The sequence below is a fragment of the Acomys russatus genome, chromosome 17, assembly GCF_903995435.1.
Source record: "Acomys russatus chromosome 17, mAcoRus1.1, whole genome shotgun sequence".
NCBI classification, from domain to species: domain Eukaryota; kingdom Metazoa; phylum Chordata; class Mammalia; order Rodentia; family Muridae; genus Acomys; species Acomys russatus.
The window spans coordinates 33904998-33926424 of record NC_067153.1 but is presented as its reverse complement, the minus strand read 5'-3'; the positions used below and the strand labels follow the sequence as shown (position 1 = coordinate 33926424).

General features: G+C 38.0%; 1 protein-coding gene across 2 annotated transcripts in view; it reads right to left on the bottom strand.

Annotated features, from left to right (window-relative positions):
• Csmd3 (CUB and Sushi multiple domains 3) overlaps nt 1-21131 on the bottom strand; it is a 1090370-nt gene extending 1069239 nt beyond the window's left edge. The window contains exon 1 of one of the 2 annotated variants that reach the window (XM_051159708.1): nt 20513-21131. In XM_051159708.1, the coding sequence (XP_051015665.1) occupies nt 20513-20690 (178 nt within the window). In that variant the 5' untranslated portion in view covers nt 20691-21131. The remainder of the gene's footprint in view (nt 1-20512) is intronic. The other variant, XM_051159709.1, reaches the window with a different exon arrangement.
• Between the last annotated feature and the right edge of the window lie 296 nt (nt 21132-21427).

The window sequence follows — 21427 nt, the reverse complement described above, 5'->3', positions numbered from 1 at the left end:
GCATTGCATACACACATGAAAATTTAGAAGGAGAAAATTTTAAAAGTTGTAAAACAAATGTAGAATTGACAAAGAAAAAGAAAAGAAAAGAAACGTATGACGAGGTATCCAGTAATTTTCACCAACAATCTAAGCCTCAGGGGACACTGCAAAGTCGCAGATAGAGGTTTTTCAATGTGTGCCAGATTCGTCAACTCAACACAAACTCCACGGTGGGATGTACGCGTCATTGGTTGGTTTTTCGTTTTGCTTTTGTTTCCAGGTGGGGGTGTTTGATTTTGTTTAAGCATTTTTGTTTCTTTCTCTAATTGCTTTTTGGGTTTTGGTTTTGTTGTCCTTTGTATGTTTCTGTGATTGGGGTAGGAGGGGAAGAGAAGAAAGAGAAGCATAAAGCATGTGAAACTGATAGGGAGAGGATCTGGGAAGAGTTGGGGATTGGAAAAACATGAGCAATATGTAATCTATAAAGTGATTTAATTTAAAAAGTTAAAGATAAGCAAAAAGTAATCTAAACATTCACACAGGTTAGAATTACTGGCATATAGTTCAACTGAAAAACAGTAACCTAGAGCTTTCTGGGACCTTGAGAGCTCAGCACAGTGCCTGAAGAAGTTAGACAGCCAGGGAATGAAATATAAAAGGTTTTCCAAGGTGGCCCAGGGGCGAAGACCCGGATTACCTGGGTTCCATACCCAGAAGCCACATTGTCGACGGAGAGAACTGACATCAGAAAGTTGTATTACGACCTCTACAATTGTGCCCTGGAATGTACACACCGACACCACTCCACGCAAATGAATGCATGTCATTTTTCTTAATTCCAGAGAAAAGGACAAACTTTAAGCCATTAACTTTTAACAAACAGGAATATAATAATCTGAAAATTCATATTTAAATGACATAAAATAGGAGATAAACTAATATTCCATGATGTTTTAGTCTAAAAAAAAACTGTTATTTATTAAAATCAAAATTTTAAGAAGCACAATGTAAAATTCTGTGAAGATTTTCAACTGTAGAACGTGGATACTGATGTCTTGCACTTCTCCATTACATGCAGGAACTAGAATAAGCACAATTTACTTAAATACAGGCAGATTACGGTACGAGTGATAATTCAGATATAAATACATTTTACGGCAGATGTGCGGAAATGAGGTTAAATTTCAACTACCGAGTATCTAAAGAGCAAGGAAGTAAGGATGGGATTTCTTGGAGATAAATATACAGAGTGTATTTTAAACATGAAACAGTTCAGCAAAGAAGCACAAAGTCTTCTACATTGTGCTGTCTGACATTTGTAGAATGGTAATAAAATGCAACGTTTCAGGAAAAATTCAGGTATGAAATATATTGAATGTCTGTACACCATTTTACAAAATGAGTTACTTTTTTAAAACTCTCCTAAAATAAGATTAATAAAACAAAATTAAATTAAACATAATTAACATAGAACAAAAATGAGCAAACAAAGTACTGATGGAAAACCTAATGTTAAACTGTAGCAAACGTAAACTGATTAAGCTCTGTCATATCCAGAGCTCTTGGTTACTCCAGTTTTCACCATACTTTTGAAAACTAATTATCCTAGATATAGGGAGCAATCTCCCCTGAGAAAAAGTTTTGTTCACAAAAAGTTATTTTTTCAGGAACAGAACCAGTAAACCAAACACAGGTCATTGAAGAATGGTACTATTTCTATTATGAACTGTGGTTAATTTATTAAAAGTTTTCCTGTTTACTAGGATGTATTTCTTCAATAATAACCAGTTCAGAAATTAAACTGATGTAGAGAATGCACAACAGACAGCTGTCATACCCATCTCACAGATGTTTGGGACTACTGGAGTAATGTTGAGGTGATTGGAAATCAGGTGGAACTCTTCTATATTAAACATGAGTAATGAGCTAAAATGTCTTAAACATGTAAACTTTACCTCTATATATTCATATACACACCCACAAACACAGAAGGTGTTATCATGTGTCTAGATTAAATAAATTCTATAGTGAATACCAATTTTAAACATCTTTAAAATTTGTATTCATTCTTTGAGAATGTCATGGATGAAGCTGATATAAATATCGTATTCTCCGAGATCTTGCAGCACCCTACTATCTACAATCATTTTTTCATGTTCGTTCTCTCTTTTAAAAACAAAATAAAAAACAAGAGAAAAATCACACCCACACGGACACACACAGAGGATACACAGAGAAAGGAAAAGAAATTGTAGAGTCCATCACGAGGAAAGGAGTTTGCAAGATGAAGGCCACGCCCTACTCCCAGCTTCCTTGGTCCATTTCCTCTTTGCATTTAAGGCTCCGAGCTCCCTGCAACCTGCTCTAACCACAATAATTCTTGCTCCCTATTAGGATGAGTATTTGTCTTTCTGGAACCATAAGAACAAATTAACTTCTGGTGTACCATATTTGACCACCTCCCTTTGGTGGGCAGGCCTGATGGCACGCAAAGAAAGAATAAGCAGGCTACCAAGATGAGACTTGATAGCCTATGACTGTATAGTGGGGGAGAAGGTCCCCCTTGGCCTTAGACCTAGTGGAGGGGAATAGGGTGAAAGTGGGAGGGGGGGGAGGAACGGGAGGATACAAGAGATGGGAAAAAACCTGAGTTGTAATCTGAATAAATTAATAAAATTAAAATAAAAAAGAACAGATTAACTCTTCTTTCCATAAAATATCTTTGACATGATGTTTCATCATATCATCAAAAAGGCAATAAAAACCCAATCCAAGTAAAATCAATTGAGTTGCATGTTCAGAAGTCAAGGTGGCAATCCCAACTGAAACATTTTCACAGAAAAAAATATGCAGATTCCTAAACATTGCCCCCCCAGGATACATTGCACATCTAAATATATATATGTCAGTAGCCACCAATGATGGAATTGAAAAGATTTGAAGTGTGTAGCAATTAAAAATTTTGTACAATATAAATTGATTTTTTGTGTATACAGGTTTGGCTTAAACTAAATTTATGAGCTTTATTTAGTTTGATATAATTCAATTAGTGTATATTTATGAAATATAAATTTCTTTTTTTTTAAATACTGCTATGTCAGGACACATGTTGCTGACTCAGGTTTTTAATTTTCTCAATAAAAACCATTACCTATAAAAACTTATTATTTTTCTTTTAGATTTCTAAGTAAAGGAAGTCAGAGGCCAGAGAGATGGTTTAGGGTTTACAGTACTTCTTGCTCTCCCAGAAGACCAGAGTTTGGTGGTCAATACCCATGATATGCAGATCACAACTGCCTATATATTATCTAGTCCCCAGTCACCTGCTGCGCTCTGCTGGCACGTGCGGACATTGCACTTTAGGGACTATACCCCTACAAAGACACACACAAACTATTGATGATAATGAAAACAAATATTAAAAAAAAAAAAAAGAAGTAAACTCACAGAAAATTTTCAATGCCGTCTGAGCAGGATGTAAAACTGGAAAAATATATATCAATATGTAAATAAGATATTTCTATCTCCATTTCGACCTTTATTAAATTGTAAAGTAGGAAAATCCACAATTACAACTAGAGATAAACACTATGCTGACCATCTACATCTTTAGCACATATGCACTTTTGATTTCAGCTGAACAGCAAACTCAACATTTATAAAGAGTCCTTTGACACATCTCTAAACATTAATGTGAGCCCTGCCTCTCTGCCAATGTAATAGGTCTAACCTTTCTGAAATGTCAGTCTGATTTCCACTGTTTCTGTTGCCGTCACTTCTTCTCACAGCATGTAAAGCAAATAATTATCAGTTCAGAAATAATCATGTCAGAAACAAGTGCTCTTATACACATGCAAGCGATCACTTCAATGTATGCACTAAATTTTCCCCTCCTCGTATCTATGAAATTCAATTTGGTGTGGTGAAAGGTGCAAGGGTTTTGACTTGAAAAGAGGTGCTTTGAAACTGATACTGTGTACATCAATTTGCTGTACCATAGCAACATTTTAATATGTCCACAGATTTGTCATGAAATAATGCTGAATGTGTTCAAACCGTGTTAATATAAATACACTTTTAAAAGAAAAATAATCCTGTTCTCCACTCACTAGTTAATTCTTTCTCATAGTTTCAAAGCAATTTTAAATGGGCATTTTATGGGTGTGGGTGTTTTGTCTGCAGGTAGGCCTGTGTACCCCATGTTTTCCTGGTGCCCATGGAGGTCAGAAGATGGCACAATATACTCCAGGTCAGGAGTTCCAGACAGTTGTGACCCAATATGTGGCAGCTGGGAATTAAATGCATGTTTTCTGGAAAGCATCCAGTGTTCTTAAATATTAAACCTTATCACCTGTCCCTAAAGACATATCAAATAAAGTTAGTTTCCTACACTTAATGTAACATGTTTAAATGTGTGTGATGTTTATGTAGTAGAATTTTCCCTTTATCATGTGGCAAAGCATGTTGAGAAGACCTAGACCACATGGTCCAAATCTGGACCCATTTCAGGTGTCATACAGTGACTTATGTCAAAGACAGTCAACTTGTTATCCTTAATCTAACTCATTAAAAAAAAAATGAAAAGAAAGAGATTGTATTGTAATAAAACTTGAGAAACTGTAGACTCATTCATGGAAGATTTCAGAGGAGTGTGTGAAGAACTAGTAATAACATACTACCTATGAAGCTCACCTATAACCAATAGAGACATGCAAAACAACAAAAACAAACAACACAACAAACAATAAGCAAGAATAAACTACCCATTTTTTCATCAAAACTTATGTTGTTTTGAATGTAGGTGGTAGAGAAGAGAGAAATGTTGACAAGGAGTAGCTTAATCTTCAAGGAGGTTGAATCTAAATCTCACAATTTGCCTCTTTGAAATTTATAGATAACCAATAGATTATATAAAATTGCCATTCCATGATAAAAATTTTAGTGATGATCTGAAAATAGTATAGAATTGTAGCTTTAGAAAAACCAACCAGCATAAACTGGTACTATTGTTCCTTCTTGTACTAGCACACCTTTAGGAAGTATAAAGCAACCATTTTCATTTTTGGTGTATTACAAGGAAAAAATGAGTATTAAGGACATAACACAAACTGTAAATCATTGGAAGAGAGCATCAGTTCTCTCCCCAGAACATACAGGAGTACAAAGTTACCAAAGAAGTGGAAGCTTGTAAACCCAGCATTTGGAAAGGAGGCAGATGGAGCCTACTGCTAGCTCACATGCCAGCCTAGCCTCGTTCCAGAGTTCCATGCCAGTGAAATGTATTGTTGCTAAAATAAAACAAAACAACAAAACAAACAAATCAAAAACAAAAACAGTTGGGTGGAGCTTGATGAAGCCTTGGAACTCTGCCTGAGGTGGTTTCTGACCTCAACACACAAATGCACATACTTGCCTACCTAGTCATCCTCATACATACAAATAAATGAGAAGAAGGAAGGAAGGAAAACAGGTACAGAAAGAGAGAAAACTCTTTTAAAGCATTGATTTGGAATACCGTATACACCAAATCACCGTGTCCTGTAAATTACTACATGTGTTATTACAGGATTAAAGAAATGAGCTAATGCTATATTGCAGAGAACACTGGAAAGTCACCATAGAACATATGGAGACTCTTTTTTATTTTCACCAATAATGGTGAAAAATGCAGCTGACCAAAAGCCATTTTGTCTCAAGCTTCTAACTCTCTTTACCAGAGTGTAAAGCTAGGTTATTGTTATAACAGGAAAATGTATGGCTTTGTTCTTATATGGTCAATATTTTGGCTCACAATTGGGAGAACATTAATATTAATATATGGTACTTTAGTAAATATTAAACCTAGCTTCTTACATATTAAATTTCTGCTGGGTCACTAGCACATACAAAGCTAGGTTATTGTTATAACAGGAAAATGTATGGCTTTGTTCTTATATGGTCAATATTTTGGCTCACAATTGGGAGAACATTAATATTAATATATGGTACTTTAGTAAATATTAAACCTAGCTTCTTACATATTAAATTACTGCTGGGTCACTAGCACATGAACTTTATTGATCATGGATATATTGTTGAAACACACTGCATAATTACTAAATCAACAAAGCAATACACATGAAGGAACAGAAAAATGTAATATACCAAATGAAATTTGGTTATCTTAACCTTGTGCAGATAAGTTATTCCACTGAACTCCTATGTAGTAAAATTGGCATTGAAGCAATCCTGTTATTTTCCTCATTTACTTCTTGTATTTCTTTCAGTTGGTTTTCAGGACACAAAGTGAAACATTTTAACATAATGTATTTATCAGAAATTTGTGTTTCATAGACACACACATAGAGATAAACACAAAAATTGTGAATAGAAAGCTGTCATATTTTCTTAATTATTTTACAGTCCACAGGAAATAAGCTTACATTTATTATCAAAGATCATAAAACGAATGGCTAAAGAATTTCATTGAAATGTAGAGAAATGTGAAGATAGAGAGGAAGTGTGAAACAGAATCTAAGAAGCAGTAAGATTAATAAGTAAAATTGATTATGATAAATGATTATATATTTGTACTTTACTGTGTTATATATGCATGTAAGATCTTTGTTATATAGAATGTAAACACATTAATGTTAGTTAGGTGTCTGGAGGAGAGTTAACTAATATTTTAACACAAAATTTTATCCTCCAAATAATGTCACATTGTGGACAGTTCCAAATGATATTAATAGGATGCTATATTTACCTGTGCATAAAATTGTACTGCATATTATTGAATAACATATATTGATATTTATAATATCACTATAAAGATATATGAGAAGGAATCCCATAGAATGACTAGGCAATGTCATAGATTGAAGACTATATGTTTACATGTTTATATAAAGTAAGCATAGTAGTAGTAAGATACCATGTTTACATAAAGCCCATTTTATTTATTTTATTTTATGTATTTTTAAATTCTAAACATTTATTTATTTTATGTGTATGAGCGCTCTATCTGCATGTACACCTGCATGTCAGAAAAGGGTATCATATCACATTATAGATAGTTGTGAGCCACTACGTGGTTCCTGGGAGTTGAACTCAGGACCTCTGGAAGAGGAGACAGCGCTCTTAACTACTGAGCCATCTCTTTAGCCCATAAAGCCCATTTTAAACAAAAATCTATGTCTTCTTTGAAAGGAGGGAGCAGATCATTGCATTTTCACAGTTTAAACAGAGGCCTGAGTCACCCAATATGGGCCTCAATAGATGACTGAGTGAGCACTTGCCTCCGTTAGATAATAAGCAAAAAATTAGCCACTTGCAAGTTTTGTAGAAATAACACCTATTGTATTCTTCAAAGCTTAAGCTATGTTAATGAATTAAAAATAATGATATTTTAATAAAAAATACAGTGAAAAATTAGTTTTCCCAAACATTAGAAACATTGAGAATAATCAAAGTTGATATTTACATGGAACTAACGGGAAACATAAGCTAATGTGTGTAATATCTTTAACATTCCTTCAGGTCTTCATGAATTTTGCTTTAGCAATAAATGCATAAATGTATTGTATTATTTATTTTCATAATAATTATAAATAATACATTAATTACTTATTATAAATATTATAAAGTGTTCTAAAACCGAAATTTTCAATTTTCTTTCCAAACTCCAATACAAATAAGCAGTGAATTGAAATTGCTGCAAAATAAAAAGATTCCAGAGACTCGCGCATTAGTAGTGTGTTCAAATTAAGTTCAAGATTTTTTTTTTATGATTATCACTTGTCAGTTCACAAATGAACACTGCTAAGGGAGATACAGACATTGAACATTTTCCAGAGATTTGCAATATAATCAGTTTTAAAGTTATTGTTTGATTCCATTTAAAGATAGTTACTTAAAAACATTGCTCAGATGTTAAGTGCACTTGCTGCTCTCCCAGAGAGCCCTGGTTTGGTTCTCAAAATCCGTGTTTCATGTTGGACAGTTCACAAAAACATGATAACTTCAGCTACTAGCTATCTGGACTACTCTGACCTTTACAGATACTCACATGTGCTATATAGGCGGACAGACAGACACACACACACACACACGCATGCGCGCACGCGCACACACACACACACACACACACACACACACACACACACACACAACTAGAAACAATTTCTAAAATAAAAAACAGGAAAATATTCAGGTAGTCGCAGGATTTATGGATAAATATTTTCCTACAGTAATGGGAAAAGAACAGAGAGCTGAGTGAGTGCTAAGAAGCACTTGTTACTTTTGCAGAGACCCCAAGTTTGGGTCCCAGCATTCACATAGCCACTCAGTTTTATGTAATTCTAGTTCCAGGGACTCTGATGCCCTCTTCTGGCTTCCATGAGCATTGAATGCATGTGGTGCACATAACATCCATGCATATGACACATTTGTATGCATAAAACAATGAAAAAAGAAGTAAATACACATTGGATAGAAAGTTGAGCCTGATTGGCATGAGCCCATGTGTGTTCCTATTACAAACTTCATTTAAGAGAGTTCATCTTCTTGTTATCTTAGAGCACAAAGCTGGAGGTTAGCACACACATTGGCAGGCTGGATTCAAATTTGTTTACACAAAACATTGAAATTAGTACAGCTGCTTTATTTTAAGCATCAGCCAAAAGAGTAAATGAGAAAAGAAGAAGAACAGACACTCTAGCTCTAACTGTGTCCGTATATGTGAAAACCTAGTGTTTCCTCTGGACCACTTAGGTCAGTAACTAATTCGGTGCCAAGTGAAGGAGGTAGCATGTTGCTTGTTCTTCCAGGAGGTTCAGTTGCTCTCCCTTTTTCCAGGTCTCTTCACTTTGATCTGTTATCTTGCAAGTGTGGTCCCTAGCAACACAAGCTCAAAAAGGACAGCTCAGTTCAACGTTGTTACCTATATTTGGAAGCAAGTCAGAGCCTCTTTTAAAGCAGTTACAAAATTTGCTTCTGTATGTAAAAAAGGTTGATTCAAAGCTGAAAGCAAATTTAACATCTAAAAATTTCAGATTCTCTAAATATGTAATTATATTTTAAAGTGACGAACAAGAGATACACATTGTATTCATGTGTCTCTAATAAACGTCTCATAACATAATAGTACATTGTAAAATTTTATATTTGAGGTCTTGATTCAGTTGACAGGCTTAGTCATACAGGTATCAAGTTCGTAAGAAAATTTTTCTCAGATGTCTTTTAAATCAGACAACCTACATAGTGTAAACAAGCAAAACAATTGTATCAGATATACCTATTTAAAGATGTGTAGGAAACTAGAACCAAATGAAACAAGAAAGTACAGCTCGTGGTTCTGTTTTGTAACACTATTGAAGAAATATGAAAAGGGCAAAAATATGAAAATGGATTTTGATAGATTTGCTTTCTCCTATCTCCTCATCAAGTTCCAGAGAGTGAAATCATTAATTAATGTGAATTTTAAATTGTAAGTAAATCAGTGAATGATTATAATTTTATTAATTTTTAAACAGGAGACCCTGGCTGATAGCATACTTGCACCTTCAAATGAAATATTGCCATGCAGAATCACAGAACATACAGATAAAGACAAGCTACAGATGGAGCTTCATTCATGACGTTTACCAAATTCTGAGAGGCCTTAGCACACATCAAAATGTATAATCCTGGTTATAAAAGTTGCTTAAAATTAATGCATCCCCATAAAGAGCATAAAATTCAGCAAGTACCTTCTGTGAATTGCTCATGGAAGAACATTAGTAACTTCTCTAAGTCTTCAATATTATTTAGTTAGTTAATTAGTTGGTTGGTTTGGGGGTTTTTTTTTGTTGTTTTTTGTTTGTTTGTTTGTTTGTTTGTTTGTAACAAAGTCTCTCTACTTATCCCTGGCTGTACTGAAACTTAATGCATAGATCAAGGTGGTCTTGAACTTAGGGAGCTCTGTCAGGCTGGACTTGAACATAGAGCGATCTGCCTGCCTCTGTGTTCCTAGTGCTGAGACTAACATACCTGGCTTGAACCTCAAAATTTTAAAGTACGGTTAAGATGACATTTATGAATATATATCTACAAAAATGAGAGTTTTATTAACTATAGAGTTCAGAGAATACAACTGTAATAAATGGTTGTCTGGAAAACACAACTTACTGTCTTCACAACAAAGACGCCTATTTTGAACAGTTGTGTAACCATATTGTGACCATGATGCAAAAGTGTGCCATTTAATTTCTAAGTTATTGCCATTACCTGCATTCTTACAGTCTTGGATCTGAGTCCTCTGACAGGATTCCTTCAAAAAGCCTTGCTTTACAACTGGCCAGTATCTGGGTGAGGCACAACAGTTGTTCTCTCCAAGAAGTTGCTCTGTCCCAAACCCATTAGCTTTGAAAGGACATTCATGAGATGCCCACCCCCTACAAATAGAGAAAGTGAAGAAAATAGAACTAAAAGCCAGCTTTGCATGTTACTTATTCTGTAGGTTGTTTCAGCTTTTGTGTGAATGTACACAGCTATCCTGGATGCTTTTAAGCAAGATTAAACTTATAGGATGATATGGACCTGTAGATGGAGTTGTGTTATTAATATTTTTAAAGTTCTGAAAAAATCATTAGCTCTTGCAAATAAATAACAAAAAACAAAATAGATGGAGTTCAGTAATGTGCCATTCTTAAAACTCTATAGAACTTGCTTGGATTTAATGACAGAAATAAATAATACAATTGTTTAACTCTTATGGTAAATTGCTTAATATTTTACATTAATAAATTGATGTATAGATAAACCCCTTAATTCATTCATCTTATTTCATATGTTCTAAATTTTACTCAACATCATTGTGAATATAAGAATTACCTATTTTAATTCTATTTTTCTTTGGCCTTTGTGGTAGATTTTTCACTCGATAGTGGCATAGAAATGTCAGACATTATACTGGAAATCTTTTCCTAATTAGAGTTTATAGATTTGGAGAATTTCTTTAATGCCTGTCATACTGACACTGAGGCAACTGACCCAGGTAAGTTAGGTAAAATAAGTAGATAGCTAAGAAATGGAGTCACCTGCTAATGTAGCTGCACAGTGGCTGCGGCATATGTGTAATGCGACTGTGATTCCAAACTTTCTTACCAATTAATTTCTCTAAGCCCCAGTTTTTCCCTTAAAACTGAAGATATTCAAATATTAATTTAACCGTATACATGTTTTATATTTTGAAAATGCTGCAGAAGCCTATCCCTTGTTTCTCTTTTTGCTTAACCATGAGCTAAAAATATCCTTTCCAGGCTCTGTTTATCTATGCAGTAGGGAAAACGTAGTTTGTCAATGAAGATCTCATAGCTGCTTGTTTGAAGTTCAGGACTGAAATAGGACAGAGAACTATTGCCTTGAGATGAAGATCAACATAAAGGACATCACTTGTAAGAAGTACAAAAGGTGTCTGCCCTACAAACATTTCCCCAAACATGACAATGCCTCAGCCTCTTTATAAACCAGGCAGCCCTGAGCACCCTGGGGTTAGTCATAAAGGCTGCCAGGAATGCTATCTGATCATATTTGTAATTCAAAGTTTACAAGTTTTGTACTATCACTTGAGAACCCTCAATCATAGGTAGTCTTTTCAAATTGCTAATATAGGGCAAAAAAAAAAAGAGCTTTATACATTGAAAATTATGAAGTCAGCCTTCATGGAAATAACCTGCTACTTTTATATATTTCACTCACTTTCTATACATTTCAACTTCTCAAATTTGAAAAAGTTGTTGCATTCTCAATGTTTTGCTCAAACCTGACTCAAAACACAATTTAAAATATTTCACATGCTACAACTGTGAGGATAAGCAAATAACATTATTGGGTTATTCATGAAATTTCAAAACCTACAAAAATGTATTGTTATTCCTAAGTTGGAATTTCGTGCATGAAATTTTACTTGTATAAATAAGATGAAAGAAACTGCACCTACTAAAATGCAGACTAGAAAAAATTTATGTTTCTCATGTAATATGATTTAACCTTAATAAAGTCCATGAAGAAAACTAAGAATTGATTTTATAGACTTGTATTTCAAGGATAAATTGTTTCCAGATTACAAAAACAGGTAAAACCTTTTAAGAATGCATTTATGTGTCTATAACCAATAATGGATAAAATGTTCAGAAAATGGGATTATTTCATTAATACATGTATGTTTCAATTTTTATTGCATTTTTTGTATTTATGTGTATTCTTGAGATATGCCTGTGCACATGCCATACCCACAGCCACAGCACAAGGGCAGAGGCCCGAGGATAAACTGTAGCTGTTGCTTCTCATCCTCTAGGACGTAGGTCCCAGGATTTGAACTCCTGTTGACAACCTTAGCAGGAGTGCCTTTATCCACTGAGCCATAAACAGGAGCTTGCAGCAGTATTAAGAAAAATCTTCCCTGCAATAAATTATCTTCTTTTGTCTCCATCTAAGCATGCACCATCATTTCTTGTATTTTTAAACCACAAATATGCAATGATTTATAGGTTTACCAGGTGCTTGTAGTTGATATATGGCACCTAAATGCAAAATTTTATGGTTGATTATCTTAGTTGGTACAATATAAGCTAACTGAAATAATGTTGAAAGGCTATAAGATAAATAGCATTGAACACAGTCTCTAATGTCCAGTAAAACAGTGTCATCATGAGATAATACCCATTGTCATCTTAGAAAATTCCCCAGTACTCTCTGTGCATGTGCACTTATTTATAATAAATGAGCAATGACCCTCTAACTATAAAGTACTTGTATTATCATTTGTGTCACAAGCAACAGACAAGTCTATGTAAGACATCAGTCAATTGCTAACCAAAGTAACCTAAACCAGAATGAGCAGATGAAATTAGTCCAGAAATCAGGCTAACATTTTTTTTTTTTCAGATTTGTGTCTTCTCTTGACACACAGACCTGGGACAGAATTAAATGGGGATGGGGAGGCCGGGTGGCACTCTGAGGAAGGATAGCAGGCTACCAAGAAGAGAGTTGATACCCTATGAGCATATACAGGGGAAGGAGGTCCCCCTCAGTCACAGTCATAGGTGAGGGGAGTAAGGGGAAAATGGGAGGGAGGGAAGAATGGGAGGATACAAGGGATGAGATAACAATTGAAATGTAATATGAATAAATTAATAAAATATATTTTAGAAAAAAATCTGTTCAACAGGAATTGCAGAATATCCCCTGGGAGTGGAACAACCTGGTAGCTTCCTCAATGTGAATTAATAACTGTGAAAGGAGGTTGGACTTTGTGGTCCATGTTGAAGGAAACTTAAGGGCTAGTGTTACAGATTAAGACCCTTCATCCTGTACATGCAAGGTTATTTTAATGGTAGTTCTGCAGGGCCGTGGCGAGCTACTTGATTCACATAAGGCATTTGTTTTGCTATGTCCACTGAAAATAGAGTCTTTTGTAGAAGGATGTGAGCAGTGAGCTGAGGCTTAGGAAATTTAAATTTTTTTTTATCTAAAAGTGCTCCATGGCACTATCATTTTTCGGACTTTCAAACTTTTGTGTGCTGTGGCTCCAAAGCCCTTGCTGTTTGTTTTGTTTTGTTCTGGTTTTCTGTTTGTTTCTTTTCCATTTTGTTTTTCTACTTTACTGGGAAGTTTTTGTTTTTTTAATTTCAGAAAGTATTAAAGTTAACCACTTGGCTTGTAAAAACACAAATATCTGTGCCTATCTCTCAAATAACCAGATTCAGTAGACTGCCAATGAAGCGTGAGATTTTGTTATGCAGAAAAGTTCCTGAAGGATACAGGTACTCCTCCTCAAGAAGCCTGGGAAAACGCTGCAGTAAATGTGCTCCTAAGCCAACAGAGTTATGTGATAACTAATGTCACCAGAACCCCTCAAACATTCTTTCTAACCATCTGTAAGACTCGTACGCTGAAGTTATAATGTTGAGATTTTGGAGAGATTGTGAATACAGTTGTGGGGGAGTGGCAACCATCTGTTAAAAAAAAATTTTTTTTTTAACCCCGAGAAATCCTTAGTACAAAACATCAGCCTGATAATGAGAAATGCATTTGAGGCCTGGAGGAAAAGAGTGTGAAACAAAGGAAAGTAAATCATAAACATTAGATGGTGAATTCTGGAAAATATTTAAGAAGTTATTCTTAGCCAATGCCATTCTTTAAGCTGTTATTCCAGATGAAAGGAAAAGCCTAGTGAGAGAACTAATACTGACAACATTCTGCATGCTTGGTAGTAGATGGGTCTGCAAAGCACCATGAATCACCTACTGAATCACCTCCCAGTAAAGAGATGAAGTCTAGGGCTAGTGTTCCTCTTCTCTCACCCCACACATACCTCACCCGAAACTAAAATGGTGATTCTCACTATGTCTCTAAACTGCACTGTGAGGAAAAGGAGAGAGAAAAGGCAATAGGAGGAAAAGATACCTCAAGTTCAGTTGTACTGTACACGAGGACAGCATTGGATGCTGTGATGTTTTGTTTGCATCTCTCACATTGCGTTTCCATAATCTTCTCTTCTGCAGTTGCCTTTGCTTCTAATCCCCCAAATCTTGAAATTCAAGTAAAAGATGGCATATTTTCTCAACTAGTCAGCTTGCTAACAGTCCAGGTGCCTCAGAAAGAATACTGTTCACTTTAAAATTGTTGCTCAGCAGCCTGGCATGATAGTATATACCTGCAAGTCCAGCACGTGGTATATCCAGGCAAGAAGATCAAGAATTCAAAGAATGCCTCAGTAACTCACAGTGAGTGTGAGTTCAGCTCGAGCTATATGGGACACTGTGTCCACTGTTCTTCTCTGCTGTCATGACTCTGTTTCAGTCTGTCTGCCTGTCTAACATGCCCACTCTCCCACCCTAACTCCTCTCCCCTACCCCTCCACATAATAAACTTCCTTATATCACATATGTTCTGTGGCCTAACCATTATTATAAGTGTCCCCTGCAGGAAAAAAAAAAAACATTAACTTAAACACATAAAACGCTGAAGTTTGTTTGTTTTTTTTTTTGTTTGTTTTTAAATTCTTGGCAGACTTTCTTAAAACTCTTAAGGATAAGTATAAGAATTCATCTCTTGGGACACAAAAAGTATATCTGCTAGGAAGGAAGGGATATTCACCTTAGTCCCAGTCCCCAGGTGAATGTGGTCACACATACACACATACATACACACACACATACACACACACACACACACATTTTTCTTTGAAATCTTAGCAAACTTCTTACTTCAGGGCTTTTGTTTCCTCAGGAGCACAAAGGCACTGTTGGCTGCCTCATATGTACTTTGTGTTGTCTGTCACAGAATAAATAGTTCTACTCATTGCAGAACCGTGGATGTGCCATATTCTGCCAGCTCTTTCTGCATGTACTGGATATGCCTCCTCCAAGCGTCTGCAAATACACCCCACAGACCAAAAAGCTAGCTGCAACAGCAATGGCTACTGCAACTAAGCCCAAAATCTTTAAGTACTTAATTTATCCAGTGATTCTTGCTGTTTCTCCTTGAGGGATCTCCAGGGAGCTGGCGTGTCCTTTTCAGGATGTTGAAAGCTGCTTCTTCATTATTTCTCCTTGCACACTCTCGCAATTAGAGCTTGTAGGGCACTGCCTCCTGACAATCACTCTCCCCACACAGAGCATTCCAGAAAGTGTAGGACTTTCTGATTGCTTTCAATGAGATAGCTATCCAGGAAATTTCAGCTCTGAATTTTAGGAGTCATTCAAACTCTCCCAAGGCATATAATAATGAACTGCCTTTTGGAATGCTTTGGTACTAAGCCTGTAAGAAGGAGTGGCTTTCAGGAGGAAAGAGAACTCTCCTCCTGCCTCGGTTGTCTATGCAGAACCTCCATTTTATTTTTATCACACAGTGCACTGAGAGCTTTAGAACAATCTTTCAGCAATCATCTGACCATAGCAAGAGAGCAGGCAGAACATCGTCTGGTCTGGGATGACCTGTGCTGTTCTATCTCCGCACCCTTGTCACTCACAGTCATCCTGCAGTGCAACTTGCTTTGAATCTTTGCTGTGCTTTGATCTCAGAGTTAACTCTTTTTGCTATCCTTTGCTCAAAGCATGGACAGTAGGGGTAGGATCTCATAGAAACTCATTTAGAGAAATCTCCCTTCTTCATCTTCCTAAAAGTCCTTTCAGATCTCCTAGGTGGAGTGCATCTTACAGAAGTTGTATGAATGAGGGCAGCCTCTGGAGTCTGGGGTAACCTGGCTTTTTATCCTTCCCTTGGTCCTATCTCAAGAAAAGCCAAAGACAATCTGGGGTATAGAGCAAATTAACCCACAAAGCTACACAGTTGGGCTTATTACACACTCACTTCTATTCTCAGGGCCCTCTGATGGTTCTTGCATATAATTTATTATCCTCCCTCCTGGTAGTCACACACACACACACACACACACACACACACACACACACACAGGCACTCACACACACAGGCACACATACAAGCATGTGTCAGTACCCATTCTCAACCTGGCTGTGTTTATGAAAATTTTAACTTCAAGAGTTTTGATTTTTTTACAAAAGTAATAAATATTCACAAATGAAATGGAAAGGAGATATACCTATTCAAATTGTGACAAATTCAGAAATATGTCTCAATCTCTTAAATACAAAGATCACTATTTTCTAGTAGGTGTCTGAATGGTATTAACCTTGGCACAGGAGTGGGGACAGTGGAGGCTCTGGTAAATTCTGTTTGCTGTGTTTTTTTGTGCAGTATTTTGTGTAGACAATGTATTTTTTCCCAGCACTTTAAAAAGCTTCCTCAACATACTATCCTTGTCTGCCTGCCTTTCTGTCCTCTTCCCTTCCTTTCCCTTCCTTTCTTCCTTTCTTCTTTTCTGGTGTGCCAAATGAAAGTGTTAAGATTTGAGGGTGAGACTGTCAGACCCTACAGACATTAACCTGGCTGCCAGCTCCAGAAAAGACTATGCTGGCATTGGAGAATTGAGAAAAAGCACAGCTCTAGCTCTACCCTCCTGCTTTGACACTGGCTTCCAGCCAGTGGAAAAAGAACTGCAAATTCTGGCATTCCAGCCTCCCTCCAGCACAGCTCTATGTCCTGTGGCCTGGTCATTATGTACCAGAAGTTCCAGAGCAAGCTAGAAGGTGCATCTTTCCTAAAGTCCAAAGTCCAAAGAAATCCCAGAACATGCTCCAGGAGGGAGAGTGAGGGACACACCACCCTGCTTTCCACCTGCTGAGGGGCTGAGGTCTATAGAACAATGCCTTCCTGAGTGCCATGGCTCCCCTTCTCCTATCCTTTGAGAAGGAGCCTGAGAAAGCACCCCAGAAGTGTCTGTTTATGTGGGCAGGATGCTTAAGTAAGACTTAGGATTCACAATTTCTGTCTGGATGAAATCTAAACAGACATCATGAAGCTAGTATTTAAAATACTCCCCCCCCACCCCTCTCTCTGTCTCTCTGTCTCTCCCTCTCTCTTGCTCTCTGTCTCCCCCCTCTTCTCTCTGTCTCTCTCGCCCTCTCCCCCCTCTCTCTGTCTCTCTTGTCTCTGCCTCTGTCTCTCTCTCCTTCTCTCTCTCTCTCTCTCTCTCTCTCTCTCTCTCTCTCTCTCTCTCTCTCTCTTTCTCTCTCTCTCTTCCCTTCCTACCTCCTTCCCTCCTCCTTTTTTTTTTTCAGCTAGAATTAGGCATAGGCAAGAGGGAATCCTAAGTTGCAACTCCACTGCCCTCCAGTTTGGCAACAGGCATAGCCCTTTTATTTCAGTTGATTCAGGTGGACATAAAATGCTCCAAGGAGGGGTTTTGAGCCTTTTGACCTCACCGGAGACTCTAGGGCCTACAAAAGACCATTTTATCTTCCACCATGAGGCGTTTCCTTCCCCTGAGCCTCTTTGTCATTGCTCTTGCAGGCATAAGTGAGAGGGTTGAGGGATGAAAGCTATAGTCATGTGGTAGAACTGTGGTGTGAGGTTCAGAGAGAACACTGTGCACCATGAATGTGCTGACCTCTTTCACATTAGCCTATGTTAGGATTCTCACGGATGCTCTATGCAATTCCTGGGAGTGAATAACCCAAAAGAAATGATGTGAGAAACAAAAGAGAGGTTAAATACTAGAACAAACAATGTGTAAGACAATACAGCAATCTCCTTAGGAAAATCTTGAGACCTAGGTGAAATTAAAATTTAAACAGGAGAAATAAGCCACGGTCAAATTGGGCACCACCTGGTCTTGAAGAAAGCTTAAAAAACACAGAACACATGCAAGTTTGTCAGGATTTTAGGATAACCTTCCAAGGTATGACGTGTGACATTTATCTCCCAAGTACCAGATGTATGGCAATTAAGAACTTTATTACCATTTAAAAGGTTTTAATGACCTGTACATTATTGATTTTGGACAAGACCAAGGAAGACTATGACATGCAACGCCTCCCTAAAGTCCCTAAAGCTTGTAGAGACTCAAAGGAGACCGTTATCTCGCTCCAAACTGTAGGAGTTGTGGGTGGAGGAGAGTTGTCTCCCGCTGCTAGGGCCATTCAAAGCAAATTAACATTCCTTTCTTTTGCTGCGGCGCGTTTTCTTCGTAAAATACGGTAGGTGCTGGCAGCCAGAGCTGAAATTGCAAGCAGCCCAGCTCTGCGTTTCTCTGGCTGACGTGCTCTGCCGGCTTTGGCAACTCACTCCTAATGTGCCCCCGAAACGTTTTGGCTCAACAGGTATCTCATGAAAATTCGCACTTAACCCACGGTCATCTTCTTGAAGGAGACACTTCTACGTTTCTTGCCCTAGCCGGGGCTGCTCCTGGCTGAAGGCGACTCCTCCACGAGGAGCCTAGCTCGTGTCTAGCAGGCAGCCCCAGGGCCGTCCATTAACCACCCACTCCGAGTGGCAGGAAAACTAAGCCCAGATGGGTCTCTCGTCGCACACCAGCTCGACCACGAATACCCCTTGTAAGCAACCTGAGACGGGTAGACTAGTTACATATACACCTCTTCGGACAGGCTTTTTATTCCTAGGAAACACAGACACAGACACACAGGCACACAAACACACACACACACACACACACACACACACACACACACACACACGTTGTAAATACCAGGTTACAAAGCGGTTGCTGTCACAGAGACTAGGACGACTTCTTGGCATTTAGGGATGTCAATTAAAATTCGGAACAGACCACCCATCACTGGTCATCGCTGAGGAAGGGGTAATCTCACCCCTTCCCTCCTCCCCAAAGATGAATTATCATATCCACTGAATACAAATGTGCTGCCTTCTGCTAGGGGACAGCCAGCTGCAAGCTGGACAATAAAGTGTTTCATAGAGACGCGGCCCGATTGCGGTTCAGAGAGGCACTCCTTTACAAAGGAAGAAGCGCCCAATTTGTGCTGATAGCCTTGGTGCGCCTGGGCCAAAACTGCCCCTCCACCCCTCAAAATACAGACAACCCCGACTGGAAACTAGCTTCGCTACAAGCTGCATCCCCCGTGTCTAATGGAGCTGCTGTGAGGATGGAGAAGTGATCGTTCAGAAATGATGGCAGGAGTCATAAACACCTCCTGAGTATTCTTTGCAGCAATTAATGGGCAGTGGAATGCAGGAGTAGTTGTGGAATAGCTCCGGGTCTATTTTGTCCTCCGGACAGCTCTTTCTCCAGTGATCCAACTGTCCCTGTCCCTTCCCCTCCTGCTTAGGAATAAATTTTCCATCCCACCAGCCCCCACTCCTTGTCTGTGCATGTGACACTCATTGTACCTGTCTGAACGCAGAGACTTGCCTGGGATTTTCTTTTTGGTCGGCTGCTAATGACTTTCCTCCTACCTTCATTCATCCTCAAAAAAAGGGTCTTTAACACTTTATGGCATCTCAGCCTCATTTTTATTTTTCTAGTTTTTCTTTTTCTTTTTTTTTTTTACCAAGCATTTTAACAGAGTATTCAAAGAAGCTACCCTACATCTCTCCTTGCATAGGAAGCCACGTAGAAATAATTGAGATTTGTATGCAGACATTCCTGTCGGTGTGTCCAAGCTCAGGAAGGCTCAGTCTCCTAATGCATTTAAAACCCATGCATTTCTAGCATGTTAGTAACTTTGTTGTTCTAAATGGTTAAAAAGCACTCACTCCAGTGTCTTTAATTAAAAAAAAAAAAAATTCCGTGCAAAGCATCAGACCCCACGGATTCCAAAAGAAATCAAGATAATCCTCACCACTTAAAAAAAAAAGTCTTGCAGAGGAATTCTGCGTGGATATCCACTAGTTAGAGGCTATAGGAACCAACTCACGTATTCGTTTGAGCATACTGCAAGAATATTTATTGAGCTCAAGCTCAATCACCGCATTGAACGCCAAATCTGGCAAGCAAAATGCATTTCCTATTTGAGGGAAGGAAAAAGAGCTGTGAATCAACTCCTTCACCAGCATTATCCGGATTATTTTATCCGTGCAAATTGCAAACTAAGCTTGTTAGCCTCTCTCTCAGGCTACAAGTCAGCCCATCTCCATCCACAGCAGAGGGTACCCCCCAAAACAGACCTACCTTTTACACAAGACAGCGTCAATAAAAAGACGAGGTTCCAAAACGTAAATCCACTTTTAATCCCCATTTTCTTCTTCAGGATGAAGTCTAGGAGGCCACATTTAGCGCATCTTCGCGTGCCAGGCTCCCGGGGTTTGGATTCCTTTGCTCTGCTTTCTCCGTTGCGGTTCCCTTTCATATTATTCGCGAGCTCTGAATTCTGGCTCCTCAGCCCAGCGCAGTAGAGTTGTTGCTGTTGTCGGTGCGCGGTCACAGCTCGGAGTGAATGGTGTTTCTGGGATACCACAGCAACCTTGACGAGGACTCAACCATCTCTCCAACGGGGGCACAGAGTCTCTGCTACTCCGGATTCTGTCTTCTCTTTTGCGTTTTTTTCCCCTCCACCAGAATTAACCTTAAATCTTGCTCCTTACAACCTACACCAGAAAGCACTAGTGAGCCTCTAAAAGCCCAGCTCTGCTCTCTGGTAAACTCCCCACAATATTTGAAATCTCGGGGCTTGGATTATTTTTCCCCCACGAATAGATCAATTCTGCCTGCAAAAGCAGTTCAAGAAATATTATGTTGGTGGGCTCTCCATTGCAGTCTGAGAATACAGAAGCAATGTTAAAGGAGTATTTTAAAGTGAAGACCTGCGTCGCTTTAGGAGAAACCGTGAGGATAATGAATTGGGTTCCATCGATGCCCACATCGTTAGAATGGGACATGTGTTACTACAGTAGTTGCATATATCCCAATCAGGCTTTAGACATCTATTATACTTTGATTTAATTAGGAAGGAAAATCATAAATGATTTATTTGCAAGCACAAATTTACATATGTGAATACCTATGTGGAAAAATGATGACGAAGATTTTATTATTGGTAAACATATGTCACCCGTCGCTGGGGCAGGGCTAGTAGGGTTGAGAGGG